This window comes from Schistocerca americana, chromosome 11, assembly GCF_021461395.2.
Source record: "Schistocerca americana isolate TAMUIC-IGC-003095 chromosome 11, iqSchAmer2.1, whole genome shotgun sequence".
Taxonomy (NCBI): Eukaryota; Metazoa; Arthropoda; class Insecta; order Orthoptera; family Acrididae; genus Schistocerca; species Schistocerca americana.
In genome coordinates, this window is record NC_060129.1 from 33160505 (window position 1) to 33179686 (window position 19182).

At 38.0% G+C, this 19182-nt stretch overlaps 1 protein-coding gene across 11 annotated transcripts in view; it reads left to right on the top strand.

The window, feature by feature from the left end:
• Positions 1-10461, top strand: part of LOC124553865 (zinc finger protein 708-like) — a 151002-nt gene extending 140541 nt beyond the window's left edge. For 9 of the 11 annotated variants that reach the window (XM_047127857.1, XM_047127860.1, XM_047127863.1 and 6 more), the window contains one exon: positions 4554-7129. In XM_047127857.1, the coding sequence (XP_046983813.1) occupies positions 4554-6627 (2074 nt within the window). In that variant the 3' untranslated portion in view covers positions 6628-7129. Of the gene's footprint in view, positions 1-4553; positions 7130-10160 lie in introns of those variants that run through there. The other 2 variants (XM_047127866.1, XM_047127867.1) reach the window with 2 other exon arrangements.
• The last annotated feature ends 8721 nt before the right edge of the window (positions 10462-19182 follow it).

A 19182-nucleotide genomic window follows, 5' to 3' on the forward strand; every position in this document is an offset into this window, starting at 1 on the left:
ATTCACACATTGTTGGATGAACCATTCGCAGAAGTGTACCCGTGGAGGCCAATCAGCTGCTGATAGTGCCTGCACACGCTGTACGTGGTACCGAAACAACTGGTTCTACCATAGCGCTCTCCATTCAGTGACGTGGTCAACGTTACCTTGCACAGCAGCAACGTCTCTCACGCTGACATTAGAGTTATCGTCAACCGCACAAAGAATTGCCTCATCCATTCTCCTCGTCATTCTAGGTCTTCCCCAGTCGCAAGTCATAGGCTGGAATGTTCCGTGCTCCCTCAGACGCCGATCCATTGCTTCGAACGTCTTCCTGTCGGGACACCTTCGTTCTGGAAATCTGTATCGATACAAACGTACCACGCCACGGCTATTGCCCCGTCCTAATCCATACATCAAATGGGCATCTGCGAACTCCACATTTGTAAACATTGCACTGACTGCAAAACCACGTTCGTGATGAACACTAACCTGTTAATGCTACGTACTGATGTGCTCGATGCTAGTACTGTAGAGCAATGAGTCGCATGTCAACACAAGCACCAAATTCAACATTACCTTCCTTCAATTGGGCCAACTGGTGGTGAATCGAGGAAGTACAGTACATACTGACGAAACTAAAATGAGCTCTAGCATGGAAATTATGCGTTTTCGGACACATGTCCACGTAACATGTTTCCTTTATTTGTGTGAGAGAAATGTTTCCTGAAAGTTCGGCCATACCTTTTTGTAACACCTTGTATAGAGGGTCTATACAAGGGCGATGTGCTTGAGGACAATATTATGGAAATGGAAGAGGATTTAGATGAAGATGAAATGGGAGATACGATACTGCATAAAGAGTTTGACAGAGCACTGAGAGACCTGAGTTGAAACAAGGCCCCGGGAGTGGACAACATTCCATTAGAACTACTGATGGCCTTGGAAGAGCCAGTCCTGACAAAACTCTACCATCTGGTGAGCAAGATGTATGAAACAGGCGAAATACCTTTAGACTTCAAGAAGAATATAATAATTCCAATCCCAAAGAAAGCAGGTGTTGACAGATGTGAAAATTACCGAACTATTAGTTTAATAAGTCACAGCTGCAAAATACTAACGCGAATTCTTTATAGATGAATGGAAAAACTGGTACAGGTCAGCCTCTGAGAAGATCAGTTTGGATTCTGTAGAAATATTGGAACACGTGAGAAATACTGACTCTACGACTTATCTTAGAAGAAAGATTAAGAAAAGGCAAACCTATGTTTCTAGCATTTGTAGACTTAGAGAAAGCTTTTGACAATGTTGATTGGAATAATCTCTTTCAAATTCTAAAGGTGGCAGGGGTAAAATACAGGGAGTTGAAGGCTATTTACATTTTGTACAGAAATCAGATGACAATTAAGAGTAGAGGGGCATGAAAGGTAAGCAGTGGTTGGGAATGGAGTGAGACAGGGTTGTAGCCTCTCCCCGATGTTATTTAATCTGTATATTGAGCGAGCAGTGAAGGAAACAAAAGAAAAATTCCGAGTAAGTATTAAAATACATGGAGAAGAAATAAAAATTTTCAGGTTCGCCGATGACATTGTAATTCTGTCGGAGACAGCAAAGGACTGGGAAGAGCAGCTGAACAGAATGGACAGTGTCGTGAAAGGAGGATATAAGATGAACATCAACAAAAGCAAAACTAGGATAATGGAATGTAGTCGGGTGATGCTGAGGGAATTAGATTAGCTAATGAGCCATTTAAAGTAGTAGGTGAGTTTTGCTATTTGGGGGGAAAAATAACTGACGATGGACGAAGTAGATAGGATATAAAATGTAGACTGGCAATGGCAAGGAAAGCGTTTCTGAAGAAGAGAAATGTATGAACATCGAGTACAGATTTAACTGTCAGGATGTCGTTTCTGAAAGTATTTGTATGGAATGTAGCCATGTATGGAAGTGAAATATGGAGGATAAATAGTTTGGACAAAAAAAGAATAGAAGCTTTCGAAATGTGGTGCTACAGAAGAATGCTGAAAATTAGATGGGTAGATCACATAACTAATGAGGAGGTATTGACTAGAATTCGGGAGAAGAGGAGTTTGTGGCACAACTTGACGAGAAGAAGGGACCGGTTGGTAGGACATGTTGTGAGGCATCAAGGGATCACAAATTTAGCATTGGAGGGCTGCGTGGAGGGTAAAAATCGTAGAGGGAGACCAAGAGATGAATACACTAGCAGATTCAGAAGGATGTAGGTTGCAGTAGGTACTGGGAGACGATGAAGCTTGCACAGGATAGAGTATCATGGAGAGCTGCATCAAACCAGTTTCAGGACTAAAGATAACAACAACAGAGCAAACCAAAGACTGCAATTCATTGCCAAAACGCTTAGAAGGTGCAACAGGTGTACTAAAGAGACTGCTTACACCACGCTTCTTTACCCTTTTCTGGAGTATTGCTGTGTGGTGTGGGATCTGCGTCAGGTGAGACTGAGAGATGACACTGAAAAAGTAAAAAAAATGGCAGCTCGTTCTGTATTATAGCGAAATAGGGGACATAGTGTCAGAGACATGGTATGTGAATTGGAGTGGCAATCATGAAAACAAAGGCGTTTTTCGTTGTGACAGGATCTTCTCATGAAATTTCAATCACCAGTTTTCTCCTCCGATTGGGAAAACATTATGTTGGCACCCACTTACATAGGGAGAAATGATCATCACGATAAAATAAGAGAAATCAGGGCTCGCACAGATAAATTTAAGTGCTCGTTTCTCCTGCGCGCTGTTCTACAGTGGAATGGTAGACAGTGAGTTTGAAAGTGCTTCATTGAACCATCTGCGAGGCACTTTATTGTGAATAGCAGAGTAATCGTGTAGATGTAGATGAATAGTTTATCGATGTACCTGCCACACGAAATGCTCTCCAGTGAAGATTAGGGATATGACAGAAGCACCCAGTATCTACACAATGCTTACATGGTGGTCTCTAAAACAATTGATAAATAAAAACCTCAAAATTTATTTATTGCTAAAGCTTTCCAGAAATTCTGTTTCTTATTCTGGTTGGTTTATGGTTGACTGGCATATTGTAAAATTTTAATTGTAAGTTTTATTTCTAGTACTTTGACAAACAGAAAGGTATTTGTTTGAAATCTTATTTGCATATTTTTCTGATGTGTTTTATCATTATTGGTGTTCAGTTACTTCACTTACATGTGTATGAAAATACAAGTTGTAAATTATTGAGTTATAAGAGTTACAATATTTAGTGATTCAGTTGTCAACTTCTAGAATCTGTCACACCATGATACCAGTTACATTTAAAAAAGTCGTGTGATCCAATTAAGTGTTCAAAAACACTCGAAATTTACCAGATACCATGCCTAACAAAACTATATACTCAACACAATGGAAAAAAGTGAAAAGGTACAGCCAGAACAAGAGAAAACTCTGGAGCCTGCACACCTTCAGTAGTTTGTAATCTTTCATATCCACCGATGTACGTACTGGGGACCTGAAAAGCATTACAGTTCTTTTCTGTGGGAAAGGGTTTAACTGCAGGTATAATAATGAAACCCAGATACTACAGGTGTAGCTCATGCATCAGCTGTTATCACCGCCACTAAGTATGTAGTGTTACCCTTCAGTACTTAATGGGTGATGATGTGATCATTTATGTGTGTGTCCTTCAGTCAACGGTGTTCTGCAATGCCGGGAGAGCAGATGTTGGGAAGATGTAAAAATTTTCAAGAAGGCTCACTCCAAGTGTACTGGAAAATTTGCAACCATTTCCATCTGTTCAGACAATATTACCATTTGTGGAAGGCTTCATATAAGTTGCAGTGCCAAAAACAGTTTTAGATTAAAACCATCTGCAAGTGTGTCATTCACATTCATTCATCGGTATGGAAATTTATTCCCTTGATTGATGTCACATTGATTCTTGTTCATGAACAATCATTGTCCAGCTGATCAACATCCATTGTCGATAACGAATGAAAATATTGATGCTTGCACTAGTAATTGATTTATTTGGAATCAAACAAAAAAATTGTTTACCAGGTGAAATAAATTTACCATTCGTAGAGGTTGAAGTGTTGGCGAAACAAGGAGAATGCACTTACAGAGCTAACATAATCGAAGAGGAACATTTAGAAATTATTTCTCTTAAATAAATCTGAAATACCTTGAACTTAAAAATTTTGAATTAAAACATGTAATTGATTCATTTTTTGATACATTTCATAAATTGTTGTAGACTATTGACTTGTAGCACTGTATTTTAAAAAGTAACACGTGAAAGTGAAGTATTTTAGTTCTAATCTAAGAATTTCAGATCAAATCGGCAGTGACTCAGAATAATCATTATTGAATTTCCTCTGGTTATTTTCGTTTTAAACCACTTTTACCTCATCAGTTCTTTACTTCTGGTGGAATATTATAATTTTAAATCAGTAACAGTTACTGAATATGTCAATTCGTATGCACTTTTATGACTTTTATAGTACTGGATTTATGGTCACTCAAATATTTTTTCTTTGTTGTATATCTCAATATTTTAACATTATCCTCCTCACTCCTCAGATTTACTCAGACTACTGGTGGGAGTTGCAGCATATCATGTGAAGAAACTTGTCACCATAGACTGGTCCAGGATGAGTTGGTGATAGGCATGGAGAAGTCAACACATGGGTTCAGTACCAATACAGAAGATCTGACTATTGATAAGGAATGCTCAGTTGCCACCCAGTATGACTGTAGTACGAGCGGAAAGGAATTGCATGTATATAGCTGTAATTTCTGCCAGCAGAGCTTTTCTTCAAAATACAGACTCATAATGCATGTGTTTATGCACATTGATGGAACGCAACCACCTTTGTATGTTTGTAAGTGGTGTGGTGAGGTATTTCACAGTAATGTTGGCTTGAAAAAGCATATGACAATGAGTGAGAATTGTCAAGTTTTAACTGCTGACAGTCATGAAAAATATGCACATAGTGATGAGCATCAAACCACTACCTCGTTGGATAGCGAGGCAGAGGTTTCTGTCACAGAATACAATGACCAGTCTTCATGTAAGGAAACTTGGAAAGATTCAAAGAAGCCCTCTAATGACATATGTAACACACACATGACAAATGATAGAGAGAAAACAAGTAATTATGGAACTTTGTCTATAGCTGTTAATGTCAGTGCCCAGGCTGATCTACTTACTGCAAACAGAACTCACAGATGTGGTATTTGTGGCAAATTGTTTGCTAGGTCTGGTGATCTCAACGGACATGTTTCCATTCATACTGAGAAAAGACTTCACAAATGTGATATTTGTGAGAAATGGTTTGCCCAGTCACGTTATCTAAAGGCTCACACATTAATTCACACTAGGAAGAAACCTTACATGTGCGAGATTTGTGGGAAATCTTTTACTATGATAGGTAACTTCAAGAAACACACATTGATTCACACTGGAAATAAACCTCACAAATGTGATATTTGTGAGAGATGGTTTGCCCAGTCACGTTATCTAAAGGCTCACACATTAATTCACACTAGGAAGAAACCTTACATGTGCGAGAGTTGTGGGAAATCTTTTACTGTGTTAGGTGATCTCAAGAAACACTCCTTAATTCACACTGGAAAGAAACCTCACAAATGTGAGATTTGTGGGAAATCTTTTACTAAGTTAAGTACTCTCAAACAACACACATTAATTCACACTGGAAAGATACCTCACAAATGTGAGATTTGTGGGAAATCTTTTGCTGCGTCAGGCTATCTCAAGAATCATGTTTTAATTCACACTGGAAAGGAACCTCACAAATGTGAGATTTGTGGGAAATCTTTTGCTGCGTCAGGTTCTCTCAAGAGACATTCATTAATTCACACTGGAAATGAACCTCACAAATGCGAGATATGTGGGAAATCTTTTTCTATATTAGGCAATCTTAACGAACACTTCTTAATTCACACTGGAGATAAGCCTCACCTATGTGAGATTTGTGGGAAATCTTTTACTATATTAAGCAGTCTTAACAAACATTTATTAATTCACACTGGAAACAAACCTCACCTATGTGAGATTTGTGGGAAATCTTTTTGTTGGCCATACGATCTCAAGAACCATGTATTAATTCACACTGGTAAGAAACCTCACAAATGTGAGATTTGTGGGAAATCTTTTACTATGTTGCGTAATCTCAAGAAACATTCATTAATTCACACTGGAAAGAAACCTCACAAGTGTGAGATTTGTGGGAAATCTTTTGCTGCGTCAGGCTCTCTCCAGAAACATTCATTAAGTCACACTGGAAAGAAACCGCACAAATGTGTGATTTGTGGGAAATCTTTCACTATGTCAAGCCATCTCAAGAAACACGTATTAATTCACACTGGAAAGATAACCTACATGTGCGAGATTTGTGGGAAATCTTTTACTATGTTAGGTGATCTCAAGAAACATGTATTAATTCACACTGGAAAGAAACCTCACAAATGTGAGATCTGTGGGGAATCTTTTGCTACATCAGGTGATATCAAGACACATGCATTTGAACACACTGGAAGTGGACCTCACAAATGTGGTATCTGTGACAAAAGTTTCACTTACTTGGATACTCTCAAGACACATGCATTACTTCACATCAGAAAGAAAATGTAAGAATGTGTTAGTTTACGCAAATAGGTTTTCGTGGTTGGTGCCGTCAAGGCCTATAAAATAATTTATGTACCAGGGGACAATAAATTGTACATTCGGCGAAATAACTTTAAAATCTGGTAGAATTGTGAAAAAGCTTGTAATGATGGGTGCTATAGAGTGCTATCAGATAATGTGACAAAACATTCATATCTGTAGCTTCAGATGTCAAGAAATGGTATTACCAAATACTCAAGAAACATGAATCAAATGTGTTTTTGTCGTTAGCACTGCTGCTTTTTCCTATTGATCTTGCGACATGAAGATTGTGAATTGTGATAAATCCTTACATTTGTCAGTAATCATAAGTATCTTGCAATATTCAGTATAAGGCCAACGAAATGTGATGACTTGCTGCTTAATATTCCAAACAAAGTCATCATGTAGCACTTGTAACTGTATTTTAGAAACAGTGACAGTAAAAATATATTCATGGCACTTGCTTCATTGAGGCTAGTAAACTCAATACTGGAGAAACGATTACAACAATTATTTTACTCAGATATGTTTTCTCAAGAGACTTGGTGTGTCATTAATAGTCTGTACATTTATGTTCTGTTGGTACTAAACCTGCATTAGTAAACATAACAACAAATATAATAACCTGTTTAATAGCATGTTTGGCCAGCTTTGGAATACAGTACTTTGACAATTCTACATGATATGGACTTGACACATCATTTACATGCTTCTGGGTGTATGTTGCACCAGTTGTATTCCACACGTTCAGATTAGCTAAATGGTATGGTCAAGACATCAGTGTTAGTTACCATGCTACTCAGACCGTGCACATGTGACATGGACAATTATCTTGCTGAAAGATGCCTCCACTATGGGAGAGCACACCAGGAATGAAGGAATGCATGCAGTTGCAATAAATGTCATGTAGGCTGCAACTGTCATGATGCCTTCTGTTGCTAACAGGTGTCCCACAGGAGCCAAAGTGACTGCCCCCATAGCATAATGGGCCCTCTGGTGCCATTCATTTAGATGATAGCATATCTGGATGTGCAAGTGACCTGGTGTAACAGGAAATGTCGCCCATCCTGACAGTTACATTTGAATTGACCTTCACTCCAGCCTCAATGATCCCTTGCACACTGCAGTTGCAAGTGAACATTTTGGTGGATCGGTATGGAAACATACAGTGACCGTATGTTCCAGAGCCACACATTCAACAATGTACATTGAACTGTGGGTTCCAAAACGTGTATGGCTGCCCCAGCGTTGATTTCTGTCATTAGATATGCCACATCACCAGCTTTACAGAGCAGGCAAGCTTCTGACCTCCATACTTTGTGAAGAAGTATAGATGTATTACATCTTATCATAATGTTATGGACTTATTACCTTTCAGCCACTTTCCTCAGATGTTCACAACAGTAGCATAGATCCATTGTACCAACTTCACCACTTTTGAGGTTCTAGTTCCCAACTGCAATGCCACTTTAACTTCCCCTTTGCTAAAGTCATTTACATCAATAAATTTACATGTTTGCAGCTCACCTTACTGATAGAACAAAAGGTGTAAATCTCTGGTCTGCTTATATACTTGTAATCTGCTTACTGAATCATGTACATACAACGTGGCATTCATTCTCCTCATGAACAGTGTTAATGACATTTTTGCCCATCAGTGCATCTTCATGTAAATGGGTCAGATGTGGAAATGTGTAATCTAAGAAATTCATCATGCTTGGTTGCCATTTACACTAGTGCACAATAGCTATTTTTTGTGAAATATTTTTGTTTCACGAAGCTCTGTACATAATTCAGGAATAATATAGGTAAGTGTTATCCAAAAAAGCTCTTAATTACTTGTTCAGCATCTAATACTGCATAACTTCTACAAAAAAAAAGAAATAGGTAAACAAACATTAGGTGTTATGATTTGATTCCAGTTTCTTTTTATACACAAGAACAACACTTGGGAGAGCTCAGAACGTGAGCACTAAATATTTCTTGTGTTATATTCAAAGATGTTTCCATTGTGGGTAGTTTTCTTAATTTGTGGTAAATATACAGGTTTTTGGAAAATTGTACTTATGCTTCAGTTTCAATTTCAGAACGATTGTTTTTAATTTTGATTTCCTACCTATTTGTTATTGTTGAAAGTGGTTTAGTATGTTTCATCATATGTGTAACAGTGGGAGATAATTAAGTGATGGGCACTGTTCTATAGTTATAATTAAGTGATTGGCACTTCTGTGTTGCTACACTTCAGCTGTGACACTTTGTAGTGATATGATTACATTGTATTTCATCTTTCCCATGATAGTACATCCACAACTGCTGTATGGGTTATTCATAATAGGAAAGAAAAACTGGGTTTCTGGACAATAGCCTTATATTCCAATGAATCTGAAAATGTACTACAAAGTGTGGCGACTATACATAATATGAATCTCTAAGAAACAGTAAAATTTGTAGTAACATGTTAAAAAAAGGTACACAATATGGACTGAATATCTATAGGCGTCAGCTAAAGATGGGTCATATGGTGTTTCTCTGGTACATGAGATGTAAGCAGAAAATAAACATATTCAGTGGTTGTGTGGAAAACCATCCAAAGAACTGAGTCTCCATAAACACTGTACATACCCATAAATTAAAGAGTGTAACTGCACCTATTAAAATAATAACCTAAGCTAATCACTACAGAATAAACTGTTGTATAAGAATTGTCAAGGACAAGTCAGTTGTAGGTTGTGGATGCAGGAGTAAGGGTAATCAAACATATTGTTTAAAATAAACAACGAGGAGTACTTTAAAACAACTAACTGGTATTTACATCAGAACTTTACTTCTAAGGCCACTAACAGATTGATGGGCATAGTGCTGGAGAATTGAATAGAAGCACACCTCTGATCAGACTGAAAGCTGGTTGCCAATAGTGAGCCAAATTTATCCCGGCTATGGCCTATGGCCCCATGTGACCATTAACAGTGGTCTCATTGGTTGTTGGATGGTTTTCTAGGTTTCCCTCACTAAGGATGCTTCTCGGAAGTGTCTCCTCATCAGTATCCTCTGTCAGAATTGTATGAATGTGAACAAGGCATATACAGTGGTAACTGATACAGAACTAGCCCCTGACTAGCCACAGCTCTGAAGTGAAACGTATTTTATAAAGTGTTCCCCACTCGGTTTATCAATCTACCACACACACTTCACTCCCTCTCCATACCAGCAGGCTAATTATTTCAAAATTACAAAAGTAGTAGTTTGATGTTGGAAAATGCTCCTTTGGACCGGTGGCTCTTGCTAAAGGATGCAACGTTCTAATAGGGGAAACAAATAATTTCCAAAATGCAGTAAAAAACTTGGACATGAATAGAAAACTAAAAGTATTAAAGAAGTGACAAATAATAGTACAATAATTTAGAGTTCGAATTGGCCAATTTTGGCTATTGTAGAAATAATTTTGGCTATTGTAGAAATATACGCAGCCAACTGAAATGATGCACTGATACAGTGGTGTGGTGGTGCTGAGGCAACAGGTGTGCTGACCATGTACTGAGCCAGCAGGGACAGCATGAGCGCTGCCAAGATACATCAGCTGGGCAGTGGCTAAGCTGGTGCAATGGTGATGCCAGTGGACAGTGATGGAGTATTGTGGTTCAGAATGACAGCATTGGGGCCAGCAAATGTTGTTACCAGTTGTGAAGGTCTAGCCTCGCAGATCATGAAAGGCTGTAACACTGCATCAGATGGGTGCATCATCGAAGGTTGGCTGGCTATTTCCATACAAAAGGAGGTCTAGCTCAATAATATTAATAAGATTTATTACTTTTCCTATAATATCTGCAGTTTGTAGTATAAAAGTTGAAATTACAAAGTTATTGAAGGATACATTGCAAACTGATTATATATCCATAATAAAATAATCTCATTAAGACAACTGTAACACTTTCATTGTTTTATTAAATCTTATTTCATGTACTTAGGTTGACAACCCTGTAGCCAGGCAGATGTGCGTGTATGAAGCTCTCACTAAGTTAAGCGATTAATATTGAAATAAGAGCTAATTTAGTTAATATTACATTTTAGACTAGTGCATTTACTTCGTATCTAATCTATGGATTGAAGGTTTTGCTTTTCTAAACGTAATTACATCGAAAAGGAAATATTTTGTAAAGGCCGGCAGTTGCGTTGTTGTTTACATATTTTGGCGTAAATTTCGTATGAGTGTAGATATTTGTTTTTGACTAGACTTAACTCTTCAAAGTTAAATTAATTCGTGTCTCTCATCCAGAATTTGTGTGGTTGATTAAAAGTTTCTGAGCCAAGTTTATAAGTTTGTTTACATTAGTGTTTAGTTACATACTAGGACAGGTTAAAACCTATTGTGCTGTTGAAGTTATTTTCTGCTTTTGTGTCACGTTTTACTATCAAACCATGTGTGACAAGTGTGGTGGTCGCCGTAGAAATTTGAAAGAGGGAGTGTTCTGTATAGACTGTAGGTTGTGGTTTCATGGGGGAGAGTGTAGCGGAGAGGAAACAAGGATAGATAATGAGGCTCTTCCGAGGCAGTGTAGGTTACATAGAAAGGATGGAAAAATCGCGGAACTGGTGGCAAAGATTTGTGCCCTTAAGGCTGAATTAGAAATCGCGAATTTGGAATTATTTAAGCTAAGGGAGGAAAAGGACTCTGGGCGCTGGTAAAAGGTAGCAAGCAAAGGGCGAAGAAGGGAAACAGTTGATAAAACTTATAAAATTCAGTTAGGAAATCAGTTTGGCTTGCTATCTGAAGTAGTGGAGGAAGGGCCTCATCCAGATTTAGTTGAATGTAGGTTGAAGCAGAATATTAGCTTAAAGAAAAAAGACCGGTCGGGATCAAACCAGAATAGGAAAAGAAAAATTATGCTTATAGGTAGCAGTCATGGGAGGGGTGTGGGCCAACAGCTACAGGAGAAATTAGGGACAGAGTACCAGGTCATAAGTTTTGTGAAACCAAGTGCTAGCCTTAGCCAGGTGACAGAAAACTTATGTCAGCTATGCATGGACTTTGAGAAGGAAAATTAGGTAATTATAGTTGGGGGAACAGTAAGCAGCCTGGCTATGAATCCAGGGTATAGTATTAGGAGTGATCTGGATGAAATAGGAACAGAAACTGGGCACACGAATGTTGGGTTTTTGGAGGTATTTCAGCGCTATGATCAGCCCTGGGTATCGCGTGTTAACACAGAACTGAACAGGATGCTCCAGACACCGGCAAAGTCTCACATGAGTGTTGGTCCAGTTGATGCTATTGGCAGGTGGGGCTACACTACACATGGCCTGCACCTTATTAGGAAGAGGGAAGATAAATTAGCTTCTCTATTAGCAGATACTGTAAGGGGGGCCACAGTCACACAAGGGGTGATCCCTGTGGTTATTGCCACCAAGGCAGACAGGTTTTTTTAGGTTAAAGTCAATTTCCAGACAGACAACAACCAAGGAAAATAGAAGAAAAGAAACTTCATGCACAGCAAACAAGGATAAAGCTAAGGATGATATCAACTTCACCAAAATATCAGATGAATAAAAAAAAGTAGGTGAGCTGATAATGTATTTAGATGATCTCGAAAATAAGAATGAGATTGATATACTTTGTCTGTCTGAGCACCATGTAACTGTGGGGATGGAGAATGTCGGTATAAATGGGTATCATTTAGCATCTTACACTTGTAGATCTAGTATGGATAAAGAAGGAGTTGCCATTTTCATAAAACAAGGGTATAAATACAGAACTGTTGAAGTGAGCAAATTTTGTGTTGATCAGTACTTTGAGGTTTGTGCATGTTAACTTCAGCTAGATAATGTTGATATTAGCAACAGTGTACAGGTTTCCACTAGGAGATTGGGAGCTATTCATAAAAAAGTTTGACTCCCTATTATGCTGTCTGTCAGACAAAAAGAAGTTATTAATCTGGGGTGATATCAGTGTTAACTTTTCTAAGCAATTCTGATAGGAAAAGTGAACTAGAAGTGTTGTTAACAACATATAACTTAGAATCAGTAATCAGTATCCCTACACGTATAGCTCAAGACAGTAGTACTCTAATAGATAATGTATTTGTACAGCAAGAGGATGTAGAACAAACACATGCTTTCCCTGTGGTTAATGGATTATCTGACCGTGATGCACAACTGATTAACTTACAAAACATAACAGGGTGTACACTTCAGAAATCATTAAGTAAAATTGTGAGGGTGCTCAACCCGGTATCTATAGATCACTTCAGAGAAAGTTTAGGAAATGTAAACTGGGAAGATATATATAATGATCCAAATGCTAATGATAAATGCAGCGTATTTCCTAATAAATTTATATCCCTTTTTGAACATTGTTTTCCAAAGAAAATTACTAAATTGTAACACCACAATATTTTTAAAGAAACCTTGGATTATTGTAGGTATTAATGTGTCTTCAGAAAGAAAAAGAAAACTGTATGAGACAGCAAGAAGTAGTTTTACACTATAACAATTATTGTAACACACTGAGAATAGTTGTAGGGAAATCAAGAAATATATATGTTAGAGAACAAATTAACAACTCCAGCAATAAAATCAAATCAATATGGAATGTTGTTAGAAGGGAGACAGGAAAACTAACCAGTGGGGTAGGTAGTATTGCTGATAAAGAGAATGAGACCATCTTAACCAACATTACACAGCTGGCCAATGTATTTGACAATCACTTCTTAAGCGTAAGAGAAAAAATTGGTGAGAATAGTTCAAAAGAAAAAGCCAGGCAGCACATGGAAGAGTCAGTTTTGAAAAATTTTAGTCAGATTAGATTTCATCTAACAAACTCTTGTGAAATAAGGATACTTATGAAATCATTGAAAAATAAATGTTCTTTAAGAGTAGACGACATCAAAACAATTTGGAGCAATTACAGCTGATATTTTGAGTCACATATGTAATGCATCACTGACTCAGGGAATTTTTCCAGACAGGTTAAAATATATCCATTGTGAGGCCTCCCTGCATAAAGGGGAAACCACAGATGCCAATAATTACGGCCAGTATCCTAGCTTACAGCATTTTCAAAAATGTTTGAGAAAGTAATGTACTCAAGAGTGGTTAGCTATGTCAACAGTGATGGGATACTTAGTAAATCACAGTTTCGATTTCAGAAATGCTGTTCCACTGAGACAGCAATATGCAATTTCACTGTCTACATAATAGAGTGTTTAAATAGTAAAATGTCACCAGTAGGAATATTCTGTGACTTATCCAAAGCATTTGATTGTGTGAACCATGACATTATGTTAGAGAAATTACAATTCTATGGTATAAATGGAAAAGCATATGAGTGGTTTGAGTCATATCTACAGAACAGGAAGCAAAAAGTCTCCCTGTATGCTTCTAGTGATAGGAAGGAGTTTGCCACTTCATCTAAGTGGAATGAAATTACATTAGGTGTTCCACAAGGTTTGATCATGGGTCTCCTCCTGTTCTTGATATATGTGAATGACCTCCCTTCTTATGTGAAACAAGATGTTGAACTGACACTGTTTGCTGGTGATACAAGCATAATTATTAATCCAGTAAAGGAAAGTCCAATAGAAAATGATACAAATAAGGTCTTTTAAAAAGTTATTAATTGGTATTCTGTGAATGGGTTTCCTCTGAACTATGAAAATATAATCCAATTTTCTGCTGCAAAAAGTATAATTCCTTCAATAAACATAACACATCAAAAGAAGTCTGTAGCCAGGGTAGAGCATACTAAGTTTTTGGGTGTACATATAGATGATAATCTTAATTGGAAAATTCGTGTTTTGGATCTCCTAAAGCGACTAGGTTCAGCAACTTTTGCAATCAGAATAGTTGCCAATTTTGAGAATGTAGAAATTAGTAAGCTAACATACTTTGCATACTTCCACTCTCTGATGTCATACAGAATAATATTCTGGGGCAACTCAACACTTAGGCAAAAGGTATTTATTGGTCAAAAGAAAGTAGTTAAAATAATGTGTGGGGTTCCTAGTCACACAGCTTGTAGGCATCTGTTTAAAAGGTTAGGAATTCTTACAACTGCTTCACAGTACATTTACTCAGTAACGAAATTTCTTCTCAACAATATGGACCAGTTTAAAATCAACAGTGACATTCATGATCACAATACCAGAAAAAAGAAAGACCTACACTATCCTTTACTTAACCTATTTTTGGCACAGAAAGGGGTAAAATATGCTGCTATAAAAGTTTTCGAAAAATTACCAGATGAAATAAAATGTCTGACAGACAGCAGTAATAGTTTCAAAAGCAAATTGAAATCATAACTCCTTCTATACCATAGATGAATTCTTGAATATGAGGAAATAAATGTGGAGATATAATATATGCATTTTGTGCCATTTAAGGGAATGTTGCAGATAATAGAAATATTTAGGTAATGTAAACACTGTAATGTAAACAAAAAAAAAAAACAACTTGTTTCCTGTGCGCATTTCTTGTGCATTTGACACGTTCCACATCATAATGGTTTTTCCGTGCTATTGATCAATGGAACACGTAACTAACTCAATAACTAACTAACTTAATTGATATTGGTTATTAAATCCTATATCATTGGTTTGGTCCTTAACTAAGTGGAATTTAATGCTCGCCCATGTTGCAAAATACGCAAAATAACAAAATTATACAGTGGAAACAATCTAATACATATTAGCATCCCATCTCCTAATGCTTAGTCATAAACGAGAGTGGTGACTGAATTGCGCCAGGATCCAAAATCCACTTACGTATAAAATTACCCAACAGCTGCTGCTTGTGCACCACTGGTTTGGTGATCTGAATAGTTCACATTAGCCTGGATTACATATGATCCATATAACCATTCTGAGGACAACTACAGTGGCTGGAAGATACATGACACCGGGGCAACCACTCTATGTAGGAATTCCAGCTTACTCCACTCAGTGATGTGTGCAATGCCGTGGTCAATGGTAACTTGCAATTTTCCCAAGCTAGTATTCATCAAAGGTTTGCAGAAGGTGAGTCTTTGATTTTTTTGATAGTGTAGGCAGGCTGTCGATTGGGTGCCAGCACAAAAGGTGTTTGAGGAAAATTAGAAGAAAAATTTAAATGCTATTCTGTGTGTAAGTTAAATGAGCAAATAACCTAATGGTGGGTGTGATACATCATAATAAGAACACTGAATAAAAGTCTATCGTTAGAGAAACTCGAGAAGTCTGGAGTGTAAATGCATGGTCACAGCAGAGAACTGCTACTATAGTTTACTGTGCTACCAAATACAGTAATCTGTCCCCAGTGGGCATAAATAAAGATTTGTGCATTGCAACAACAATGTGAGAGCAAGCAAATTCTGTAGTTTTCCCTAAAAGCAATGCAATTTCACAATGCACTAATGTAGAGTAATAAGGTACGAGGCTTGTAATAATTAGTGTGAATGCACAGTTGAAACTCGAACTACATGGCAGTGTGATGGACAACCCTTGGAAACAATCAGGATGCCCGTTTGCAACACAGTGCGTTCATAGGCAGCCAAACAGGCGACAGAGAAAGAGAAGGTGATAACACTCAAATTTGCGACTGGTGCAAGTTATGGGCAGGGATATCTGCACATTTAAAACATCTGTAGATCATGACAGTTGTGCAATAGCAGCAGTGCAATAATACAGCAAGGTTGATTCCTAGATGGAGTAGATCATTTGCATGTGTACTGATGCATGAAATGAATTATTAGTTATGGTTTGCTGGAAGGTTTCAGCTGGCACTAAGTTACGGCTGAGGCTCTGTTGCAGTCTTGACTGACTGGTAGTGTGCACAGTGTTAACATGCAAGTGTTGCGTGGGTGTTATACAACAAGATCTGTAAGGCTTTGGTCCCTTCCAAAGTAGCAGTCAGTTTGCACAGTTCCCTGTGTGCAGTTATTAAGTCACGCTGGATCGCGTTTTTAAGTTCTTCGTTTTTCAGTATTAGCACAGCGGCTATATTATGGATTTGTCAGTTGGTAACCAAAAGTTGTCTTCAGTGTGATTGAGCTGCACATCCCAGGATACTAGGATTTCATGATACTGCGTAACAAAGAACGAAGCTCGCTGGGGAGCTTTATCACAGCGATCATCATCAGTCTGATCAGGGGCACCAAATTTGTTTTCAGCACAGCTGCACTTCTATTAAACCAAACTTGCATAGCAATGCGGAGTGGTACTGTAACTGTTTGTTCACAGGATGAACAGCGTTTGTAATGCAGTGAAGGAGAATTAAATCTGTGAAAAGACAGAGATGGTAGGACACATTGTCTGGTCGTTTCTGCTTGCATGCTGCAAGAGATAGCACTCGTGTAGAGGCAATAGCAACAGGGTACCAAGGTTCGACGGCTTCGCAATCAAAATGATTGATCGGCAGTATTTATAGAGTGTTCACAGGTGCTAGATGTCTTGAAACTTTGCAAAAGTTTAAAAGATCATTATTCTTTTGAAAAAATACTGATGAAGTATGTTGAGCAGGGCTGAATTTTGAGGGGACTGAATTCACAGCCAGTTGTTTTTGACATGCTTTTAGAAAGAACAGAAGGCGTTATAGCCTGGCATGTTGCAGAATTAGGTCAACAGTTGGCTAATGTGAATGATTCACTGTAGTGTGCTAATTCTATACTTTGTTGAGAAAATAAATGTGAGTTTCTATCACCACTTTTCTGAAAATTAATGAGAATGAAACCACATTTTCGAAGCGTCCATTATGTAAACTGGCATGAATATGGAAATGTTAGATTTAGGACAAAGATGTCAAAATGAGAGCCAGTAGACATACCCTGTAGTGATAACTTCCTTGGTGAGCTATGAGAAAGAATAGAGGGCTTAGCTGTTAGGAAAATGGCCAAACCAGCTTCAGTTATCTGTAACGAAATTAAAATTGAGAGTATTGGTTACATTTACAATTGTAATGCATTAAAATATAATGGGTGGTGCAATGAGAGAGGGAGGTGAACTAGGAAGGGAATCATGATTAACTGTCCAAACTCATGATGGCTAGGACTGTAGTCTTGTGACTGTTGAGGGACCTAACTGGTTAAATTAGGTGATAAAAACAGTTCGCAGAACATGACAATATGAACTGGGAAACAGAAATACATTAACAGGAAAAGAGGTGACATCATGCACTACAGTTACTGCAACTTAATCATAAAGGGAAGCTAAAGGAATGGCAGGAGCTCGTTTCTAGATGAATCAGACGTTTTTCGTCATCTCATCAGGCTATCAAGGTGTAATGAACTTACAAGTGGTAGGAATCGAAAAGAGTGTGCTGCTTCCAACAAGATTTGTGTCATGAAGCCATAGAATTTTATTTTGCTGCTATAAAAGTATGTCAAAGCTAAATATGGTAAAGGAATGTGAAATGAGCAGAAACGCCTGTTGATACGTGAGTTAGGTAAATGAGTTAAAAGAGTCGAAGCATTTAAAGTTTTTCTCAGGGGTGCAGTGCTGACAAGTAGTACGTTAACTCTGTAGGTGTGTAAGGCGCTGTGGTGTATCCAATTGTATAGTTACTTATAGTGTACTACATGTGAATGCATAATGTGGTACGTATCAATGGATATGAAAGGGTCGCAAAAGAAACCTGTATCAGTAATGTATGCATATCCACTGCTCTCTTGGTTAGTGAGAGATGGGGAAGCACAGAGAATTTGAACAGATTGCATGAAGCATTCTAAATCTTCCCATAAACGGAATGGTAGGCATCAGATGCGTTCGCATTCACGTCATCAAAATAACACAGCCTAACTGGCAGGTAAAACACATCACTAGAGGGACAGATGCACAAAATAGTGGCTTAGTGAGTATTTAATTAATGATTGTAACTGATAACATTGGTGGCAGCCACATTGGGAAAAGACTTCATTATTCATATTTTTTCTTGAAGGAGTGAGCAAGGCTGAAATTGGTGTGGTGGCAGGTGCATCAGTCAGGAACTGCTTGATAAATGTGATTTTGTACTGATGAATGCCACATTTTATTCAATGGAGGATGTAGATAATATCTGAGGTCCGCTTTTGCACAATGGTGACGAGTAATGTAGAACAGCTGCCCGATGTGACCGAGCGGTTCTAGGCGCTTCAGTATGGAACCTCGCGACTGCTATGGTCGCAGGCTCGAATCTTGCCTCGGGCATGGCTGTGTGTGATGTCCTTAGGTTAGTCAGGTTTAAGTAGTTCTAAGTTCTAGGGGACTGATGTCCACAGCAGTTCTAGGGGACTGATGACCTCAGATGCTCCCATAGTGCTCAGAGCCATTTGAAACATTTTGAATGGCATGCCTGTTTTTGGAGTAACTGTCACAGTGACAAGAGCAGTTAGTTCATCGCAATGTAATTACAACAATCAATGCATTTACCCTTCTTTGCAGAACCGTATGTTATTCTTATTTGTCCATATGACAGTCATGATGCTACTGTTGTTTGAAAATTGTTTGTCTCTTAACTTCATATAGAATGGGGCATAATTACACATTACCTTTCACAAACCATTGCTGTGAAACTACATTTGACACCTTCTGTGTCTTT